We start from the raw sequence: 23,713 nt of genomic DNA, 5'->3' as shown, positions 1-23,713 counted from the left end.
AAACACCAAGTGTATTAATTGTTTAATGAGAAGCTAATTTTCTCTGTAAACCTTCATCTAAAGGACAATTAAAAAAAAGTAAAAAATAACACCTGTAAAAGAAAAAAATAGCCAAAATTTAACTGAAGTTATTTTAAAATTATAAGATAATTTACAAATACAATTCCTACATTAAATTTTGTCATAAAAAATGGGCACTAGCTGTGCAGCCTTAGCAACGTCGACTGCTTTTTAGAAAGTTGACTACAAACTACAGACCTCTATAATTAAAAAAAGGAAAAGTATCATGTCAACTATCAACAGTCAATTCAATAATTTATAGAATTCTATTGTTACAAAACTGATGTCAGGGAGTACATTCATTCCATGGAACTACCACCTGAATGCAGGAAATGCTTTTGTGGTTGCTTGATGAATTTCATATCCTGATTTATCAATACATTCACAGTGATAAAATTCAATTTAGGTAGCCTAAGGACCAAAAACCAAAAAACCAAATCCGTTGCCATCAAGTCCATTCTGACTCAGCCACTGTATAGGACAGAGGAGAATTGTCCCCACAGGGTGTCCAAGGAGTGGCTGAACTTTTGGGTTAGCAGGCAAGCTCTCAGCCACTGCGCCACCAGGGCTTCAGCATGAGGACACGCAAGAAAAAAAAAAGATATTTGAAGCACAAATTTGCGTAGAACTAAATACTACACTTGCTGGTTCCTTTTCTTCAATCACAAAACAGGATTCACTTATTCACAAAACAGGATTCACTTATTCACAAAACAGGATTCACTTATTCACAAAACAGGATTCACAAGTGTTCAGTACCTACTCTATGTCAGGCACTGTTCTCCTTGCTTGGGATGCACCATTGACAAAATAAAGCGGCTTGCCCTCCTAGAGCTTACATGTCACTGCTGGGTAGACAGTAAGGGAACAATAAATAAAGTAAAGAATTAAATCATAAAATGTTAGAAAGCGATAATTTCTATGGAAAAATATAAAGAGAAGCAAGGTAAGCAGTTTAAGAAGTAGGAGGTGAAACTATGGAAATTGGTGGATAAATATTTAATATAAAAAATGCTTCATTTTTAAAACACACTTTTAAAACTGAAGTTGTTAAATAGAGAGAGACTTTGAAGTATATTTATCAGTTTCACTGGTAACTCAGGCAGTCACCAGGTATGATTAGGCGAATCAGAACATATAGATAAAGATAGACATATAGGTATATATCCTATAGTTTCACTGTTTAATATTTCTTGTTGTTGTTAGGTCCTGTTGAGTCAGTTCCAACTCAGCAATCCTACATACAACAGAACTAAAAACTGCCCCTGTCCTGTACCATTCTTACAATCCTTGTTATATTTGAGCCCATTGTTGCAGCCACTGTGTCAATCTATCTCATTAAGGGTGTTCCTCTTTTTGGCTGATCCTCTACTTTACCAAGCATGATGTCCTTCTCCAGGGATTGGTCCCTCCTGATGACGTGTCCGAAGTACATGAGAAGAAGTCTCACCATCCTTGCTTCTAGGGAGCATTCTGGCTGCACTTCTCCCAAGACAAATTTGTTTGTTCGTCTGGCAGTCCATGGTATATTCAAACTGATTGTGAATCAGGTAAAACGAAATCTTCAGTATTTTCTCTGTTTATCATGATGTTGCTTATTGGTCCAATTGTGAGGATTTTTGTTTCTTTATGTTGAGACGTAATCAACAGTGAAGTCTGTAGTCTTTGATCTTCATCAATAAGTGGTTGAAATCCTCTTCACTTTCAGCAAGCGAGGTTGTGTCACCTGCATATTGCAGGTTGTTAATTAGCCTTCCTTCAGTCCTGATGCCCCATTCTTCTTCTTGCAGTCCAGCTTCTCGGATTATTTGCTCAGCATACAGATTAAATAAGTAGGGTGAAAGGATACAACCCTGATGCACACCTTTCCTGATTTTAAACCATGCTGTATTTCCTTGTTCTGTTCAAAGGAATGCCTTTTGCTCTATGTACAGGTTCCACAAAACCACAATTAAGTGATTTGAAATTTCCATTCTTCTCAATTTTATCCATAATTTGTTATGAGCCACATAGTCGAAAGCCTTTACACAATCAATAAAACACAGGTAAACATCTTTCTGGTATTCTGTGCTTTCAGTCAAGATCCATCTGACATCAGCAATGATATCCGTCATTCCATGTCCTCTTCTGAATCTGGCTTGAATTTTTGGCAGTTCCTTGTTGATGTACTGCTGCAACAATTTTCAAACTATCTTCACCAAAATTTGACTTGCTTGTGATATTAATGATATTGTTCGATAATGTCTGCATTCTGTTGGATCACCTGTCTTTAGAATGGGCACAAATATGGCTCTCTTCCAGTCAGTTCACCAGGTAGCTGTTTTCCAAATTTCTTGGCAGAGGTAAGTGACTGCTTTCAGCATTGCATCAATTTGTTGAAACATCTCAATTGATATTCCATCAGTTCCTGTTTAATATACAACCCTTAAAATCAGAGTTCTCCAAACGGAAGAAGGCCATTCTTAAATCAAGGGAACATGTAAAATAACAGCTAAAGCTCTCAAAGTACAAGGCTTGATAAAAGAATAAGCAACGCTGAACTATTGGCAAAACTGTAGGAAATATATTCAAAGCTCTTGGCAAGCTAACTTACCCTTACCTGCTTAGACAAGCACAAAAGGAACCACTCCTAATTCATAAATCATGTTGGAAGAGAAGAAAATGATATAGAAGAGGAAAGAATACATAATGAAGAAAGAAGCTTCTTGGAGCAAAATGCCTATCGATACAAAGAAGAATATATTTCTTCATATGGTAGGCCATGGTAGAATAAAAATTAAAAAGTTAATTAAAGAAACTTTATTTGTTTTGAATAGATAACTGCTTGTTAAAATTACAGTACTAAGAACGAGGAAAACAAGAGAGGTACTACTGAAAATGAAACAACAAAAACAAAAAAATATATTTTTCCTGTGATTTAAAAGAACTAGAATAATGGATATCGATGACCTGAAAGATCTTTGTTTACATATTTTTCCAGTTTAATTGCATTAATATTAACTTCAATGCCTGCACGATAAATCTGCTGTATTGGTATTAATTATAATTTGTTGTTAGGTGCCATTGAGTTGGTTCCAACCTTATAAATAACTGAGGTGTCCTGCACCATCCTCATAATCATTGCTATTTTTGAGCCCATTTTTCTAGCTTCTGTCAGTCCATTTCATTGAGGATCTTCCTCTTTTTTCTCTGGCCCTGTACTTTACCAAGCATGATGTGCTTCTCAAGGGACTGATCACCCCTCCTGACAGCATGTCCAAAGTATGTAAGACACGGTTTCACCATCCTTTCTTCTAAGGAGCATTCTGGTTGTACTTCTTCCAAGACAGATTTGTTCCTTCTTTTGGCAGTGCATGGTACAATCAATATTCTCCAGCAACACCACAATTCAAAAATGTCAATTTTTCTTCAGTCTTCATTTTTTATTGTCCAGCTTTCACATGCTTGGAGCACCGGTGGCATAGTGCTTAAGAGCTTGGCTGCTAATCAAAAGGTCAGCAGTTCAAATTCACCAGGTGCTCCTTGGAAAACTTGTGGAGCAGTTCTACTCTGTCCTACAGGGTCACTAGGAATAGGAGATCAAGTTGACAGTATCGGTTGTTTTTTTGTTCGTTTTTCACATGCATATGAGGTAATGAAAAGATCATGGCTTAAGTAATGCGCATATTGGTCCTGGAAGTGGCGTCTTTTATTGTTAAAATATCAAAGAGATCTTTTGGGCATATTTACGCAGTGCAATACATAATTTAATTTCTTGACTGTTGCTTCCCTGGACATTCATAGTTGATCCAGGAAGAACGAAATCCTTGACAATTTCAATTAGTTTGCCATTTGTCAAGATGTTGCTTATTGCCCCATTTGTAAAGATTTTCATTTTCTTTATGTTCAGATGTAATCCACACTGAAGGCTGTAGTCTTTTACCTTTATCAGTAAGTACTTCAAATTCTTCTTCACTTTTTGCAAGCAAGGTTATATCACCTGCATATCTCAGGTTGCTAATGTGTCTTCCTGCAATCCTGATGCCCCATTCTTCTTCATATAGCCCAATTGCTCTGATCATCTGTCAGCATACAGATTGAATATACAAGGTGAAAGAGTACAACACTGCTGCACACAGCATTTTAAACCACACGGTATCCCTTGTTCTGTTCAAGTAATTGCCTCTTGATTCCTGTAGAGGCTCTATATAAGCACAATTATGTGTTCTGGAATTGCAATGTATATTTTATTATGATCAGCACAGTCTAATGCCTTCATGTAGTCGATAACACACAGGTAAGCATCTATCTGGCATTCTCTGCTTTCAGTAGAGATCCATCTGACATCAGAAATGATATCTCATTATACATCCTCTTCTGAATCCGGTTTGAACTGCTGTCAATTCCTTGTCAATGTGCGGTTGCAGCTATTTTTGAATTATATTCAGTAAAATTTTGCTATAATGTGACATTAATGTTATTGTTCAACAATTTACATATTGTTTGATCATCTTTCTTTGGAATAGGCATGAATATGGATCTCTTAAAGTCAGTTGGCCAAGTAGCTTTCTTCCAAATTTCTTGACCTAGATGAGTAAGAGCTTCCAGGGTTGCACCTGTTTTTTGAAACATCTCAATTGGTATTCCGTCAATTCTTGGAGCCTTGTTTTTGGCAGTGCCTTGATGCAGCTTGGGCTTCTTCCTTTAGTACCAGTGGTTCTTGATCATATGTTACCTCCTGAAATGGTGGAACGCTGACCAGTTCATATTGGTACAGTGACTCAGTGTATTCCTTCCATATTCTTTTGATGGATTCTGTATCGTTCAATTTTTGCCTGTAGAATCCTTCAATATTACAACTCAAGGCTTGAGTTTTCTCTTTAGTTCTTTTAGGTTGAGAAATGCTGATCATGATCTTCCCTTCTGGTTTTCAAACTTCAGTTCTTTGCACATTTCATTACAATACTTTACCTTGTCTTCTCATGCCGCCATTCCAAATCTTCTGTTCAGCTCTTTTACTCCATCATTTCTTCTGTTAGCTTGAGCTACTCTTAAGATCAAGTTTCAGAGTCTCTTCTGGAATTCATTTTTGTCTTTTCTTTCTTTAATGTATTTTTAATGATCTTTTTCTTTCTTCATGTATGGCCTCCTTGATATCATCCCACAACTATTCTGGGTTTAGATGACCTCTAAATTAAGGAAGGATGTATTCAAGGTCATACTTTGGCTCTCTAGGACTTGCTTTGATTTTCTTTAGCTTCAACTTGAACTTGCGTATGAGACATTGATGATCTGTTCTGTAGGTAGTCCCTGGCTTTATCTTGACTGATAATATTGAGCTTCTCCATTGTCCCTTTCCACAGAGGCAGTCGATTATTCCTGTGTAAACCATCTGGTGAAATCCACGTGTAAGCCATCCCTTGTGTTGTTGAAAAAAAAGTATTTCTGATGAATAAGTCATTGGTCTTGTAGAATTCTGTCATGCAATCTCTGACACCGTTCCTATCACCAAGCCTGTATTTTCTAACTACTGATCCTTCTTTTTTGTTTCCAAACCTCCCCCCGCCCCGAAAACAAACAAACAAAACCATTTGCCATCAAATCGATTCTTACTCAGAGCAATCCTATAGGACAGAGTAGAACTACCCCATAGGGCTTCTAAAGAGTGGCTGGTGAATTCGAATTGCCAAACTTTTGGTTAGCAGCTGAGCTCTCAACCACTGTGCTTCCAGGGGTCCTTTTGTATCCTAATCACCAATAATTATAAATCCATCTTGATTGCATGTTTGATCAATTTCAGACTGCAGCAGTTCATAAAAATCTTCAATTTCTTCATCTTTGGCATTCATGCTTGGTGTGTAAATTTAAATAGCAGTGGAATTAACTGGTCTTCCTTGTAGGTATAGGGATGTTAACTTATCACTGACAGCATTGTACTTCAGGATACCTCTTGAAATGCTCTTTTTGACAATGAATCGTAATTACCCTACATCTACTTCATCTATGTCAAATTCGTGAAAGTGAACTCAAATGAAAGTTCGAGGTATTTTGTCACTTGTGTAACATTTTCTCCACCTATATCAAATTACTGCATCAATTAATATATGAAATAAAAGAAATAAATATGGTGGAAGCTAAAAAGTAGATAAGTCTTCTGATATTATCCCAGTAACCTTAAGCTCCATGAGAAAAAGAATACCAAAATCAATGATTCATAAAAACAAAAAGGAAAAAGCAATTTCTTCCCAAGTTAAAAGCATGGACATGGTTCAGAGAGTTGGGAGCTGAATGCAATGTCATGCATAATTACACACATAATTAATATGTTTTGATAACGATGCTGCTGATTTATCACAGACTTTAAGGTTATCGGAGCATAAACCACATATGAATGTGGCAAGTTTATCATAATGTAAATAAAGACCTTGCATAATGAAATATAATATAATGTAAATAAAGACCTTTTATGTACAGAATAAAATGAAAATGGTAGTAGCTCTAAACTGTTTTCTTTTTTTTATTTAGGAAACTGACATTTAAATGATTTTAGGAGTAGATCCAAATACACAAAGGAGGAAAACAAGTACACAGAGACTGGTAAAAGATTAGCCAGAAGTGATTAACACTGCATTTCATTACTAAGTGGGGCTCATGCCATTAATCGTAGCATAGAGAAGAACCATAGAATAAGTGAGTGTGATTTCTATTTAGCAAGAACTAACATCAATTAAACTTAATCTAAAGTGGTTAATCATTCATGTTAAAACCTCAAACCAGGTGCAGAACTTTGTGGTCTGTGTGTGTGGGTGAGCACTATAATACTGAACAAAAGCTGGCCTGGAGGAAGGGACGAGGCCCAGGCTTAGGACTCATTCACGTGCTTTGCCTTTGTTTTATAACTACGTTTCCTAATATAACATTGCAAAAAAGCATCTACTGCACTGCCTAGTTATTTGTAAAAAAAGTCCTGAAAACTTCAAAATTTCTAGATAAGTTTTGATAAAAGCTCTCCCACAATCATTACAATGTAGTTTCAAAATATAAAGGAACTAATTATATAAATGATAAAATATTCACATATAAATTATAATAGGATATAACTTAAAATTGTGTCCACTGGAAAGAAAGCTAGAGCCATTTTTTGCTTTGGGGAGAATGGTAAAGTATGACTAATGAAAGCAATGTAAATTACCATTCATCATTAAAGACAGAAGGCAATAAAGTCTAGCAAATGATATTATCAACAAAAGTAATTTTGAATCAAAAGGGGGAAAGACTGACACATATATTATTGTCTTTAATAATATGGTTAGCTTAATTCATATTTAATATTTAACTGACATAAATATATCGACAATTATAACACCAAAAATAAGGAGAAAGGAAATGAATGTGTATAACCTTATGAACATAACTGAAATCAGGGGTCTCGGTTAGGGTAGTTTCACGTGCTTTGGGTATTTAAATATTGCCACTTCATTTTTTTTTTTTTCCTTCATGATACAAATATTTTTCACTGGAAAACCTGCTATAGCCACATAATATGCACTTATTAGAAACAGTGGAGAATAAAACAGACATGGCCCCTGACTAACACACATATAACAATTAGTACAAATGTACAAAAAAGATAGTTATAAAAGGAAAGAATCGAACGCTGAGAGAGAATATTGATGCCTCTCTTAGCTACCAGGAGCTGGACGCAGAAACGCACAGGCCAAGGAATTGATTTAAATCACTGCCACCAATCATGAAATTGTGTGACCTTGGGCAAGTTCATTTAAACTAACAAGAGCTAATCTTTGGGAGTAGAATTAGAGCCTAAACCGTAATTCGTGGATAACTACTTAATTTTCTCTCTTATAGTTATTAACCGACATATATTCTTAGCCAAACACTCCAAAATAGTTCATGGCAAACGTGTTAACTAATTTAAAATGTTAATAAATTAATATCTCCTTATCTTGGCTTCTTAATTTATTAACAAAGACTAGTGTATCTTAAACTAATATAAAATATTTAAAAGAATTGAAAGATTACTCTCAGGCAATCCACCAAGTACCAAAAAAAAAAAAAACCCTTTGAACACAGTTTAAAGTGTTGCAGCTTGTAGTGATAACGGTTAAGGCCATCTCTGGTTTTCATAAAAAAGTTATCACCAAATCAGAATGCGTAGAAATGTTGATGGGCACCTTAAAACTTAACCCCAATTAAATTAATATACGTGGGGAATTCAATTCAAACATAAGCAAGCTCCTTGTTTATTTCACTTCTTTCCCGCTTTATTGACATTTCTTTGAAGTTGTTACTACAAACGTTTCCAGTCTCTCAAATTTTTTCTCTTCTGTATTTCTGCATACTGAAAGTTCTCACATAGTAGTACTAGACGTTTCTTTGGAGTCCCTGGGAAGTACAAAAAGTTAATGCCCTCCAAGAACTAGAAGACAGGAGGGGACAGGAACTCTGGTAATAGGAAACCCAAGGTCGAGATGGGAGAGCGTTGGCATGTCATGGGGTTGTTAACTAATGTCATAAAATAGTATGTGTACTAACTGTTTAATGAGAAATAGTTTGCTCTGTAAACCTTCATCTAAAGTACAATTAAAAAAAAATTTAATGCTCTCTGCTGCTAGCCAAAATGTTGGAGGTTCAAGTCTGCCCAAGAGTGCCTTGGGAGAAAGACCTGGTGACCTACTTCTGAAGAATCAGCCACCAAACACCCTATGAAGCAAAGTTTTGATACACATGGGATCACCATGAGTTGAAGTTGACTTGGCAAAACTGATAGAGGCTTCTTTATAAATAATACTGCTGCTGAAATAGAGAAGAAGCTCTTCAAAATAATTTCAGGTGTGATCTACATTCGTATACAATCTCATTTCAGTATATCGGTCTTAAAAAGCAATGCATACTGTCAGTGGTAGAGAAGAAAAAGCTTCCCAAATGGTACAATTAATAAAGTATCATGAAAGACTCCATTATCGTCCATATAATTTCCCTTTCTGCTCAAAGACGCCTGAAATTCATGACAAAGGCATTTATTCAGATTTCCTTTCTGCCCCTACATTAAATTCCAAATACCACTGGGAAACATAAAGTCATTACTTAAATTTACAGAAAGGTGTAAATGAGGGGTAGCTAGTAAATTCTTTACAGTAGATTTCAACAAAAGGATAGACAAGTTTATGATAAAAGCCATTTTATCTGAAAGGGGTATATAGTAACATAAAAAAAAAAAACCCAGTGCCATAGTAACATAGGGAATTAAAAAGTTACAAAAACAATAGCCATTTTTAAAAAAAGAAAAGACTGGGGTCAGTATATGTATTAGTTATCTCGTGCTGCTGTTACAAAACTACCACAAGTGGATAGTTTTAACAAACAGAAATCTATTTTCTCACAGTTTAAAAAACTGAACCAAACCCATTGCTGTCGAGTCGATTAGGATTCATAGCGACCCTACAGGACAGAACAAAGCTACCCCATAGGGTTTTCAAGGAGTGGCTGGTGGATTCAAGCTGCCAACCTTTTGGTTAGCAGCTATAGCTCTTAACCCCTATGCCACCAGGGCTCCTTCTCAGAGTTTAGAAGGCTAGAAGTCCAAATTTAGAGCACCAGCTCTAGGGAAAAGCTTTCTCTCTCTGTGGGCTCTGGGAGAAGGTCCTTGTCTCTTTTCAGCATTTGTTTCTAGGGTCTTTGACAATCTTCTTGTGGCCTGTATCTTCCCCTCTGCACTTGTTTGCTTCTGTGACTAATCTAGTCTTTATACCTCTAAAGTGGTTGGCTTAAGACACACCTACCCTGATAGGGCTACATTAACATAAAAGAGAAAACCATATTCCCCAATGGGATTCTATCCACACAGTTTGGATTTACAACACATGTTTTGGGGGTACACCATTCAGTCCATAACAGTACATTAAAAACTGTGCTTTGTCAGAAAAAAAACCCACAAAACACTGAGAATTTTTGAGGGTAGATTTTTTTTTGTTTTTTAATATTTATTTTCAATATAAATGTGCTGAGAGCCTCCTAGAGCCCTGGGAAGATTGATGCCAAGACACATGGATTGATGCCAGCCCACAGATGTTGAAAGGAGACAAGGAGCTTCCCCCAGAGCTGACAGAGAAGGCCTTCCCTGGGAGCTGATGCCCTTAATTCTGACTTCTAACCTCTTAGACTGTGAGAGAATAAATTTCCATTTGTTAAAGCCATCTACTTGTATTTCTGTCACAGCAGCACTAGATAACTAAGTATAAAATGTGTAGTGAAACCATTTGAAAAAGACAACATTTATATAAACAGATAACTAAGTGACTAGATTAAACAACTCGTACAATAACTACTAGAGCAAATAAAAAATATATCCAAAAAACCCATTGCCGTCAAGTCGATTTCTACTCATAGGGACCCTATAGGACAGAGTAGAACTGCTGCATAGAGTTTCCAAGGAGCACCTGGTGGGTCTGAACTGCCAGCGTTTTGGTTAGCAGATGTTGCTCTTAACCACTATGCCACTACAAAAACTACGGTTCCCCCAAAATACATACCTATATCCTAACGCTGGTTTAGCATTCCCCTCCGTGATACTAGGCACACAGCAGAGACTCACTTTCATTATGTAGAAGATTTAGATGGTATGTTAGGACATCTCTAAATTCCTTGTCTCCTCCTAATTTCCTGGAACCTGGGATCTTTAGTCTAAATTCACCACACAACATACCAGGTCTTCCATAATTTAAGCCCTCCTTAACTTACAAGCTTGTCTCTCTCTGCCTGGAAACTCAGGACCTTCCATAAAGAAACCAAAAAAATAAACCTGTTGCAGTTAAATGGATTCCAACTCATAGCAGCTCCATAGGACAGAGTAGAACTGCCCCATAGGGTTTCCAAGGAGCGGCTGGTGGATTCAGACTGTCGACCTTTTGGTGAGCAGTCAAGTTCTTAACCACTGTGCCACCAGAGCTCCTCAATAAAGAAAGGCTATATTAAATTGTACCCACCCACCCATCATACACTCACACACTTCCTCCCATATAATCCATCCACCAACTCATCCTTTCCGTTATCAAATATGTGTCAACTTGGCTAGACCATGATTCTCAGTATTATATAATTATCCCTGCCCTTTGGTGATTATATTCTAGTGATGGAGACATAATAAACATGTACACGAAAAGATCCACGACATAAATTTCAGTAGCAGTAAACGCAACGAACTAAAATCAAACAGAGTGATGGATTAGAGACTAATGTAGGTTAAAACATATTTTAAATAAAGTTTTCAAGCAAGGACTTTGTAAGGAGGTGATGATTAAGCTGAGACCTGGATGAAATGAGAGAGGAGCAAACACCTAGAGGTAAAGGGACATCGATGGCGAATGGCGTGATGTGGGAGTGAACCTGGCATTTTTGAGGAAGAGAAAGGAGACTAGAGGAGCTAACACAGAGGGAGTAAGAAGCCTGGGCAGGGATCAAATTTCATAGTGCCTAGGTCCAAGATAATTGAGTCTAGATCTTATTTTAGCTAGGGTGGAAAACCCATGGAAGTTTTTAAGTAGAACCATAGTATGATCTAACTTACATTGTAAAAGCATTACTCTGGCTGTTGTGTGGAGAATGGGATACGTGGAGCAAGAGTAGATACCTGTAGACCTGGAGAGAAGGGGCAGTGGTGGCAACAGAGGTGGTGCCCAAGGAGATGGTATAAGGTGGTCATGTGTGGGGTATATTTTTAAGTCAAAACAAACAAATATGCTGACAGGTTGGCTGCAGGGCTTTAGCAGAAGAGTGGAATTAGGGACATTCTTTGGGTTATTGGCAACCCAGGTACTGAAATAGGGAAGACTGAGGAAGAGTGGGATGAGTGAGTAAGACAGGGAATCAAGAGTTCGGTTTTCATCATTTTAAGTTGAGAAACATGTTAGATATTTAAATAGACACAAAATATAAAGAAAAAAGCTGGTAACACAAGGAAATAAAGTGAAGGAAAACGGTACTAATTGCTTCTTTGGTTTATTTTAATAGATAAAAAGAGGACACTAAAAATAATAAAATCTACTGTCATACAAATTATGACGTTTTCTCAGTTCCAAAGTTAAGTGATCATTTATCCATTCATTCAATCAATCGATATTTATGTAGTGGCTACTAAACCATGGTGGCGTGGAAACCTTGATGGCATAGTGGTTAAAAGCTACGTTTGCTAACCAAAAAGTTGGCAGTTCAAATCCACCAGGTGTTCCTTGGAAACTCTATGGGGCAGCTTTACCCTGTTCTGTAGGGTCACTATGAGTCGGAATCAACTCAAAGGCAACAGGTTTTTATGTGCCTGCGATGCAAGTGTTCCTTATCTGTTACTACGCTATCCTATGTTTTTTTTTTAAGAATATCACTGTTAATATACAGACAAGTCAGAAAATACAACTGCAAAACCAGTTAAGCAAGCAATTTCATGAATCTGTTTTTAGATATATGGCATTAATGTATTCTCTGACATCATTTCTATAGTGGAGAATTCCATACAACATTCAATTTAAATTATGTGTTGAAAGACTAGCTTAATTCTTGCAATACTGCAGAACACAGGTAATACCATCACTGCACAGATAATTTTTCAATTAGTTTGGTCTAAAAAGTTAAAAAAAAAAATAGAGTAGGTAAAATCCTCCATCCAAGTTTAATGTACTGTTAACAATAAACTGGTCTATCTGAACAATGTTTAAAATCTCATCGGTCTATTAAAATAATGGAATTTAAATGTGAGCCAAATAATATCAGAACCAAGGTTTCCAAAACTGCAAAATGGTCAGCAACATAAAATACAACATGTGACCAAAGAAAAAAAAGACACGTTTTTTCATGACAAAAGGAAATAGGTCTGGGGAATTAAATGGTTCACGGAAGGGGACAGAGACAAGCACAAAGAGACAAAGCGTGCAGGCCTGCAGGCAGGGGTGTAAAATTCTCTGGGGTTATGGGCAATGTCTGTTTACCCCTGGGGCTCCTCTTGTGGGGACAGAGAGGTGACCATGAACACTGCACTCAGCAGCAAGTACACCCTGGCAGGGCATGGGTCTCTCGACTGCCTTCTGATTACCTGGACAGGAGTCATACTTCCAATCACTGAAGAAGCAAAGGATCTCCAGAAATGGCACTCGGATTTCTAACCCTTGCCTGGACCTACCCCCGACTATCTCGTTATTCCTGCCCCCTTCACCTTGGGCTCTTCATTTCTAGACTCTGTCACTGATTTAAACATTCTCTGGAGTTCTGAACAAATCTCACCCCATCTCTTGGCCTTAATGTTAGCTCAGTTCCTCCCATGCCACAAAAAATGACTCGTTACAGAGTTTGGTAGCTTTGGACTCTGACTTTGATCCAGAATTCTGACTGGGCTGTGGTTTATTCTGACCCCTCATCTAATAAAGCAACATCGGTGCTTATCTCTTCCCTGAGAAATATTTCTAATGAGGTTGAGAGCTCCAAAGGACACTTACATTCCTATTTTTGATATAAACAATTTTCCGTATCATGGTAAAAAATGGTGAAAAATGGACTTTTCTCCTAACCACAAAAGACTGTCTACCTTTTAACCTCTTGGTTTAGAAGAGAAATAAAAGTTCTATCATTTAATGGACCTTTCAAGCAGTCTTGTGAAACAAGCCTGTGCATTTGTCAAAAGAAACTATTGTCAGTACTTCAAACATTCCAATTCAAATAGCACAGATAATGTAAACTCACTTTCATCTGCTTGAAAATGTCTACAAGAGGAAAAGAAGGGGGAAAAAAACACTTTAGCTCTTGATGTTACATTTTATAGGTGATCCCTTGCTTCTTTGCTGATTAAAAGACTGATTTTCTGTTTCTTTCCTTATTTAATGAGGATTTCTTTAAATGTCATTGTCATTTATTGAGGATACGCTCCATGAAGGTTTCCAGAAAGACCTTACCTCAAAGGCCTGAAAGTTCAATCCGACGTAATAGTCCTCAGACACTGTTATTTTCCACACACATTCTTTCATCGGTCTGTAGTCATCAGGATAATTTGGAGACTGAATCTGTCCTTCGTTTTTCCGTATCTCACCTCCACAGATTGCTGAGGAAAGCAAAAATAAGTAAACAAACAAACCTTGGTGTGCCACTTCTTTTTCCTTTTCTCCTAAGATAATATTTTAATTCGTACAAGCAGACCTGGTTATAAAAGCCAAAGTTAGCTGGTTGTATTGTTGTAAATATTTAGATGGTAAAATACCTAGTCACTTAAGTGCAAATATCAGATAAAAGCTCCAGGAATAGATGCTTTTTTAACCACAGTTATTTCATGCATTTAAAAAAAAAAAAAGGCACTTCTTTTTTCAATTTTTAAAAAACTCTAAGGATGGGCTCAAATGTAGCAACCATTGTGAGGTTGGCGCAGGGCCGGGCAGCAACTCATTCTATTGTGCACAGGGTGGCTATGAGTTGGAACCAATCTGACGGCACCTCACAATAACAACAAACGGATTTTGTAAATCTATTCTATGTGAGTCTGCTCTGTGAACTTCTTCCTTTGGTCCACTGACCTCAGGTAAAATAGCTGATCAGGAGAGAAGCTTCACCCTCCACAGAACTCGCCAGGCCTCTGTGGAGCCAACATCTGTGGCTCCATCCAAATAATCCCCGTCACTGTTATATGGTTAATCTTCAAAAAGAAATGCTTCCTTTCCTTAGAAGTTTAAGGGAAGCAGAAATCTGCTCTTTTCTAAATCACCTAAACTCCTGGACTACCAGAGGCAAAGGCAGGAGGGGTCTTCCCAACCCACAACCTGGCAAGAAAGGAGCTAGGAAGCACAATGCCAGTTCCTGGTTTTAGAGATATATAGAACAAAGCATTTGATACATTCTTCCTTGAACGTCGACTCTCTTATTTAGATTAAGCATGCTCCAGAAATGTGCACAATTGCTTTCTGTGCAGTTCTCCCTAACAGAATATTTCAGCAGTATGAGGACCAGAGAGAACAAAATCAACACAAAGAAAAGTGATAACTTCTTCATAGTATATGTTAGTATTGCAATGAAAATACAACCAAAATATAAGAACTCTTGTGCCATTTGGGAATTATTCTTTTTACGCATCCCTGAGTATGTCTGTGTGATAGTGCATCACTGATGGAGCCCTGGTGGAGCAGTGGTTCAGAGCCAGGCTGCTAATCAAAAAGTCAGCAGTTCAAATCCACCAGCCCCTCCTTGTAAACCCTATAGGGCAGTTCCACTCTGCCCTAAAGGGTCACTCTAAGTCAGAATTTACTCGACGGCCGTGGAGTTGGTTTGGGTTTTTATACCACTGATACCAGAAAAGAGATTGTTCTTGCAATTAAAATTTACTGAGTATCCTTATTAATATCACCCATATGAATATCATAATGCAGCTTCCAAAAATTTCACCATTTTAGAACATAGTTGCTATATGATTCCAATAAACTTGAGTAAGAGGACTTTTCTGCGAACACATCTAAGATGAAGCGATCTGTAAAACTCAAGGTGACTTGCCTTCGTAGACCGCTGCAAAGCCTTTTCCTACCCAGTTGCTGCTGCTGCGAAACTCAACCCACAGTCTGCTATCGGTAGAAGTAAGGACATCAGGCAGTTTGTCCCCACAAAATCTACCTGAAAAAAAGGAAGAAAAAACAATAAAGAGAGACTCCTAAAAACGACCCTGTTTAGTACTTAAGTGCTTTCCACACTAGCTACCAATGATATATTAAAAAAAAAAAAAAAAATTTGGTTCATATCTCTATTCCCAGTGACTAGAGCCTTGCTTATGCCTTAATATTTATGGAATAAAACAACAACAAAAAAACCAAACCCACTGCCGTCAACCCGATTCTGACTCAAGACAGAGTAGAACTGCCCGATAGTTTCCAAGGAGCACCTGGTGGATTCAAACTGCCGGCCTCTTGGTTAGCAGCCATAGCACTTAACCACTATGCCACCAGGGTTGGGTGGATAAATAAAACAAACTCCTCATATCTATTTATAAAGCATTTGCACCTTTCATCCTCAGACTTACCAAATGATGTACCGGCGAAATTAAGAAATAGATCAAAAACACATATTCGTAAAAGGTGACATGACTCATCAAAGTGCGGGGTGAACAGAAGAAGGTAGGTGAAGTTCATCCGAAGAGACTGGCTCAAACTGGCAGTCTGGTCATTAGCAGGGGAGTAACTTGCTTACTATGCTTTCAACCTAACATTGACTTCTTTGGTTTGTCAAGTTTAGTGGTAAACCCTCAGGAAAATCTCCAGGCTACTCCAAGTATCTTATATTATTGCACACATTCTGTCTCATTTCTAAGGCTATAATCTGTAGTGTAGTGAGGAGCCCTGGTGGTGTAGCCTTTAAGTGCTTGGCTGCTAACTGAAAGGTTGGCAGTTCAAATCTAGCCAGTGGCTGTGCAAGAAAAAGACATGACATTCTGCTCCTGTAAATATTATAGCCAAGAAAACCATAAGAGGAACTTCTACTCTGCCACCTGGGGTCGTTACAAGACAGAATCGATTTGACGGCAGCCAACAACAGCTGTAGTGTAGTAGACAGGATAACAACAGTATCAGAAGATACAAGTATGAGTTGAGATTTTTTTCTAATTGTGTTATCAACAGCAAATGGGTATGATAATATCTGTTATTCTTTCCTTTCTTCCCCCTTCCTTCCGTAAATATATATTACTTACTAAAAGTCTGCCACTGTATGCTAAGAATTCAATGATGACAAAAGGGTTAAATAGGACAATGCATCTGAAATAGTTCTACGAACAATAGTGCATCATCATTCATTTTTGTGTGCCTTTGGCAATGACGGTATACATAGATTTAGTAAAATGGTAGTCAACTTGAATGAAACAAATTTGAACTAATTGCTAACAAGTGGAGACATGTCTTCCTAAATTGCAAAGTAGGTTAGGGGCACATAGCACAGACAAGTGCGTCTGAAACCCCAAGTACATGAATTGCAGGAATGTCTTTTTAAAATGCAGGCTCTAACTTAGAGGGTATGGAGTGGGACCTGTTTCTACAGTTCTAACAACGCTTCAGGTGATTGCTAGATGCTGCCACTCTGGGGGCGACACTATCTTGTAGTGGAAACAGTGGGAAAAGCAGTGGACATGAAAGCCATGATCAGACAGAACCAGCCTGATGGGCCATGATAGTCCTGAACCATGGAACGTTGATGGTGCTCAAAAATAAAATATTCTCCAAAATTTTAGCTTTAGATGTGATTCTGCTCTACGAGTTTAATGAAACGTTTTCTTGGAATATACATACATATATTGCAAATTATTTCATCTAGGCAAGAAACTACAAAGTTCAAGACAATACTTTCCTCAACCAGGCTTCAAATAGGTGCAGTTTCCCCTCCCTCCCCCATTTGTAAATATTTCTACAGATCTTTTGGGTTTACTAAGGATGCTGTTGGAGTCTTGGTGGTGCAGTGGTTAAGAACTTGCTCGCTAACCAAAAGGTCGGCAATTCAAATCCACCAGCTGCTCCTTGGAAACCCTATGGAGCAGTTCTACTCTGTCCTGTTGGGTTACTATAAGTCGGAACCAACTCGATGGCACCTAACAACAACAACAGATCTCTTGGATTCACTAAGAATGCTGTCACATTCGATTAAAATAGTGTCCATTCAGCAGGTTGTCGATGTAAAGAAAAGGACCTGTATGGTACACAAATACAACTGAGCAGAGCTACTTCCAAATGTAAATGAAAAGTCATGATCTCAACAACAACAGAAAAGTTAATATAGATTGGATGCTTACATGCTCCAAACAGCTCTCACCTTTAAGTAAAACAGACGGCAACAGTAAACTGTCTCATGCGAGTTAATGGCGTGGTCTGTGGTTAAACGTTGGCAGCCGACTCGTGTGCACCGAGTCTGAGCTACAATTTATGACTCCAACTACAAGCAACTCTTTCAGAAGCAAAACTGTGACATCTACAGTAGGGGCTAATATACTTGTCACGGGAAGTCAGCTACTAACAGGAGCCTAACCTCTCACACTCTGCTGTGTTAGCAAACAAACAACAACCCGCAAACATGATTTATCTGGTTGTCTCATCAAAGTGATGATTTTTAAACGGAAACATTGTGAGGAGTCACTACAAGCATAACGCATGGCAGAGCTACTCTCAATCATTATATTCAAATCCAAGTGTCTACATTTTCATTTATTGTTCTGTGGAAAGCTAGTTTAAATCAACTAATCACACAATCTATGTATTTATTTATTTTTTAAGCATTTTTACTATGGTTGAAAAAAGTAAACACAATTTTTGGTCACACGTTTTTAACTCGAAAATGACTCTTGAAAGAATCGATTGTCTTTAGACCGGGAACTCTATATATCTGGAGCCACATAAGAAAGTCAATAATCTCTTACCAAGGAGAGGTGATTTTCTCCAGTACCCATCTCTTACTTCAATGTAGTCATACCAGCACAAACTACTCTTGTACAGGTCCATTGTGGTAAAATTTAAAACAATCTGCCAAACAACACGACACAGAGTAAAAAATGATTATAACAGCACACGGTATTTGTCTCCTTCAGGCAAGCAACCCAGGACTATGCTGAAAATGGATTCACTGGTAAGTCTTTCTTTTTTTTCTATATTAGTATGATCCAACTATTTTTTCTTAATAACAAACACCAAAAAACGACGTCTCTTTCTCATTAGTTATTAACAATACAGAAATATGATATTAATCGTCGAACAAATAAACATCGTAGCCATTAACCTGTGGTTTCTGTAAAGTTAATGTGAACAACTGTGAGTAAAAAAATCTTTATTCAAATAGTTTATTTTTAATTGTGCTCAGATAAATATAACTTAAACTGAGAAAAACTCTGATTTTCCCATGAATGTCTTCTTTTTAATAGTTTATTTCAAAGACGACCAGACATCCATAATTATGTTAAAAATAACCACCATATGCCATATTCTAAAAACATAATATCATTGTGTATATTGAAATGCTTTAAATACAGCCCTAGAATTAGAATTTATCCATCTAACTGTAATCAAAGGCAGATGTCACTATGCTTCTCTAGATTCAAGAATCTATGTTGAAAGATCCTTTAAGTTAGAAGGCCCTGCGCATGCCTCTTCCTTCTGGACTTTGTTTTGGAATTCTGCTGCTTTTTTCTTAAGATAATTCAAGAACAATTCTTGGGAGGGAAAAGAACTTTTTTTTTTTTTTTTTTACTGATGCATAGACTTTACTTAAAAAAATTACCTTTAATTTCTAATTGTTTACTTTTCTCTTTTTTTTTTTATTACAAAGATAAAACCAAACTAACATGAGAAATCACTATGAAGTATAATCTGTTTGGAAAATTATTTTTGTATTCCAAAACACATTCTAACTCTATTTGCTTGAGTTATCAAAGATGCTTAAGGTTCACAGTGAACCTGTTTTTTACTCTAGAAGCTAAAATGGACTTTGGCCAAAAGCAACAAATTTTAAGTATCTGAAACATTTCTACTATAAAACCTACTTTGTAACAGTATCCAAAGAACCCTTTTGTGACAAAGCAAAAAGCTGAATGTAAAAAAACTCTCTCAAGGAGTGACAAAAATAATTTTAAAATATATAATAATCAATCCTAAATCTATATACACTTTTTGTACAGAAAAAAAAAATCTTACTTTCTTCCTTAAGCACAGTATTTAACTGAAACCAAAAACCAAAAAACCAAGTAATAATTACAGAAAATTAACAACTAGCTTTTCCCAGAATGAAGATACAGTACAACTACAAATATTTTTCATGGCTTCTTAGATCTAGGTATCACAGGAATCATTGATGAAATTAACACCAAAGTAGGTTTTAATTGTTCATATAGATTACTTTTTATTACAGATGTAGAAACTAATCATTTATCTAAATATAATGAAAGTCAGTTGTATCTTTATAGTTGTATCTTTATCTTAATAGTAAGGGTATCACCATTTCACTATTAAATTCAACTATTTCACTTTCTTTAAATGTGTACTTTCTTGATTATAAAGAGATAAAATTTACCAAAGATAACAAAATATAGATTTAAAAAAAAAATGTAATACATTAGGTTGTGGTATAATTTGGTATTGTCTAATAGAATTTCTCACTTATTTTTGTCTTCTTTACTTGTATTTTATCTGTTCTGTTTCCTTGTCCCCCCACCTCCCTTTGCCTAATTTTGGAAACCCTGGTGGCATAGTGGTTAAGAGCTATGGCTGCTAACCAAAAGCTCAGAAGTTCAAATCTACCAGGTGTCCCTTGGAAACCCTATGGGGCAGTTCTACTCTGTCTTGTAGGGTTGCTATGAGTCAGAATCGACTCGACGGCAATGGGTTTGGTTTGGTTTTGGTTTTGCCTAATTTTATCATTCTAAATATTTTCCAAAAAAGATTTTTATAAAAATTTCCAAAATATTTAAGGACAAAGCACTCACAATTTTTTTCCTTTTCAATAATCCTCAACATTTGCTTACGAAAATGCTTTAGTTTCTTATTTTTTTTTTATGAAGTTGCCAACACATTTTCTCTTCCATCTCTGAATATCAATGCAACATTATATTATTCTTAGGATACAATTGGGATATAATTGCTGGCATTTCCCCTTAACTTTGTGGTTACTTGAAGCCTGCTACAAGTGAAAATGCTACCACTGTCTCATATTAAGTTTCGTTCTGCATTTATATCCTTCCTATATAGCAACCACCAGGATTTCAACTCAATATGATCACGTAAGAATTCACTTACTATAGCAGAAAGAGCAAAACTAGAATACAAACACGATCAACAGGCTCCAAGACTCACTTTGTGGTTTCCTTCTTAGATTTCAAGGGAGATTTTATAATGGAGTGCAAATAGTTTTCACTGCCTTCTTGATGTGGAAAAAAAGTCAGCTAACTTAGAAAGATGCGTGTTTTCAAATTTTATCCAAAGTTAAAACCAATGTGGTTGATAGCTGACAAATAGCAAATATTTGATGTCGTGAAAGACACACACACACACACACAAAGACACACACACACATACACAGACACAACATACATAGTTGGAAGAGGGATACCATTAAGCAGAAAGTTTCCTATCTTATTTTTAATCTTCTATTTTAAATACCAAGCACCGTGGAGGGGCAAACTGGCCTGAGTTTAATATAAAACAGAGTCTTTCAGAAGCAGAAAATGTAATAAAGATAAGTTTTCTAAAATCAACTCTTAGAGCTCTGAGTAAGAATAAAATTCTTGCCTTTGATGAAATTTTCTAGTAGCATCTATAGTTGAATTAGAAATCAAACACACTTTGAAAATATTTGATGGCCTTATATTTTAACCTTTTATGTAAGAATGTACCTTTTTGCAAAGAATTTTAAAATGAAAACTACATAATACAGTCATATAAATGTTTAATTTCTGATGGATAGGAAACATATCAATTTGAAATTGATCACAGCATTTTTACTCTTGAAACATGGGATGGATGGGGATGCAGGAGCCATTCTAAAATTTCTTGTAATCTGTTAAGAGCCTTACTTGCTATACAGAAAAGTTAAATTGACACGATTGCTGTTGGGTTTGTGTGGTGCAATGAATTACTTAATATGGCCTTTCTAGCCACAGTCTTTGGGATTCACACACAGAGAGTGGGACTATGAAAATGAGGTATCTGGAACCTTAACAAGGAGGTTGGACAGTTTTGCCATCCTGCTAGGTTTAAAGGAAGACCCTGAGAGAGGAATTGTAACATGTAAAACAGAGAGAGAGCGCTCTGACACTGGAGACGGCAAGAAACAGCAGCAGATAAACAGCAGCAGCAGAACCAGGAGAACCACAGGAGGCTGGCAGGAGACCACAGGAGACTGGTTGGAGATGGCACGGTGGACTTCCCGGCCCACAGAAGAGAAAGCTGCATGCCTTTGGGCAGGAGGGTGCCTCTAGGCATGTGGTAGAATTAGGTTTGCTGACCCACAGAGCTAGAGTTGAGTGTCTTCTGGCCAAGGCTCACCGGTGGAGTGGGGTATCTCTGGGCATTTATTGGCAGAGCTAAGAGAGCTTTGTAACACTTTCTCAAGAAGGGCAGAGACCAGACTGAGGGGCCAAGGGCCAGAGAGAGACTTGCCTATGGGCATGGCTGAGAAGAGTCTGTCCGGATGGAAGAACTGTAACCTGAGCATTCCTGAACTTGAACTGTAACCTGTTAACTTCGCTAATAAACCCCATAATCGTTGAGTATTATCTGTGAATTCTGTGTGGCCACTGAAACGAATTATCAAATCCAGTGGCAAAGTAGAGTGCACCATGGGAGGGACAGATGGTATCACAATTGTTAAAAAGATTGGGGGGTGGAGGCATGTCTGACCTCTGCCTCATAAGAATCAGTCTCCGCTGTTGGTCTTGATTCACCTTCCCCTTGTGAAGTTAGGGGAGGTTAGATGCCATTTTTACAGTTTGCTTATTAAAAACCTTGCTTTTAAAGGCTGCAGAGTAAAGAATATTGAAGAAAGGAAGATCAGCAGTTCAAGGCACTGAATGATTGCAAGTCTCCAGAGCCCAGTACAATCAAAGAACTTCATCAGCACAATTAAGATGATATTGACTACATAAACTAATCCCACAGCACCATAAGAAGGCCAATTAGGATAACATTTACACTTTATGGTTCCGAGTATAGAAAAGATATAAACATCATCAATTAGACTGACAGTATTAAAAGCTTCTTTAGAGAGAGATATTAGAATCAGAAACAGCAAGCAAAAAAATATATTATTTAGCTACCAGCCAGAAGTTTGGACAAGCCTAATTAGAACTAAAGTAGATAAGTTTTCTCCTAAAAACTATAACCCATAGCCTAAATCTACCCTACAGCTTGTTTTGTAAATAAAGTTTTATTGGAACACAGCCACACACATTCATTTACCATATTATTTATGGCCATTTTTGCTCTACAGTGGTCGAGTAGTTGTAACAAAGACTGTATGGCCTGCAAAACCAAATATATTTACTAATTGTCCTTTTCACAAAAAGTTGTTGATCCCTGACTTAGGTGATCATTAAGGATTCCTTCAGGCAATGGGTTTGTTTTCTTTTGGTTTTCAGCTCTGAAAATACATCACATTAAAGGTAGAAAAAAGGCATCTTTTACTATGACTTCTATAATTAGAAGTTCTCCTCTTGGGTTCAAGTTTGAACATCTGGGTTTGCAGTTTCTGGTGTTGAATGAATTGTCTAGCCATAAAATTGTAAAACAGAGGTCATTGTACAAGGACTAGTAGAAAAAAACTCAGGTAGTCCTAAAACATTGTTAAAACTCTCATGTATTATTACTTTTATGGTACATATTTAGAAATCCTTCAAAATGTGAACCATGAAGACAAATATAAAACAAGGTAATAATCCAATTTACATGCTGGGAAACAGAAAAAACATAACCTTAACTATTTTATAAAGCTGCACAGTAAAATCAACCTGTTAAAGTCAGAGATGACAAGATAAAGGAAAGAATGGACAGTAGGATGTGGCCCTTGGTTCAATTCCTGACTTAGAGGTGACTAGTTGCTGACCTCATGCAGATTCCTGATTAATTCAGAGCAAATTGAAAAAAAGAAAAACAGAAATTGGATCAGGCTACTGAAAGTAATT

The 23,713-nt window shown here is 37.0% G+C and overlaps 1 protein-coding gene across 5 annotated transcripts in view; it reads right to left on the bottom strand.

Annotated features, from left to right (window-relative positions):
• TLL1 (tolloid like 1) overlaps positions 1–23,713 on the bottom strand; it is a 253,182-nt gene that overhangs the window by 56,971 nt on the left and 172,498 nt on the right. For all 5 annotated transcript variants that reach the window (XM_049864900.1, XM_049864901.1, XM_049864902.1 and 2 more), the window contains 3 exons: positions 18,467–18,569; positions 15,571–15,687; positions 13,992–14,137 (listed from right to left, as the gene is read on the bottom strand). In XM_049864900.1, the coding sequence (XP_049720857.1) occupies positions 13,992–14,137; positions 15,571–15,687; positions 18,467–18,569 (366 nt within the window). The remainder of the gene's footprint in view (positions 1–13,991; positions 14,138–15,570; positions 15,688–18,466; positions 18,570–23,713) is intronic.

Source organism: Elephas maximus, chromosome 21 (assembly GCF_024166365.1).
Source record: "Elephas maximus indicus isolate mEleMax1 chromosome 21, mEleMax1 primary haplotype, whole genome shotgun sequence".
In the NCBI taxonomy this organism is placed as follows: Eukaryota; Metazoa; Chordata; class Mammalia; order Proboscidea; family Elephantidae; genus Elephas; species Elephas maximus.
This window is presented reverse-complemented; position numbering and strand designations above follow the sequence as displayed.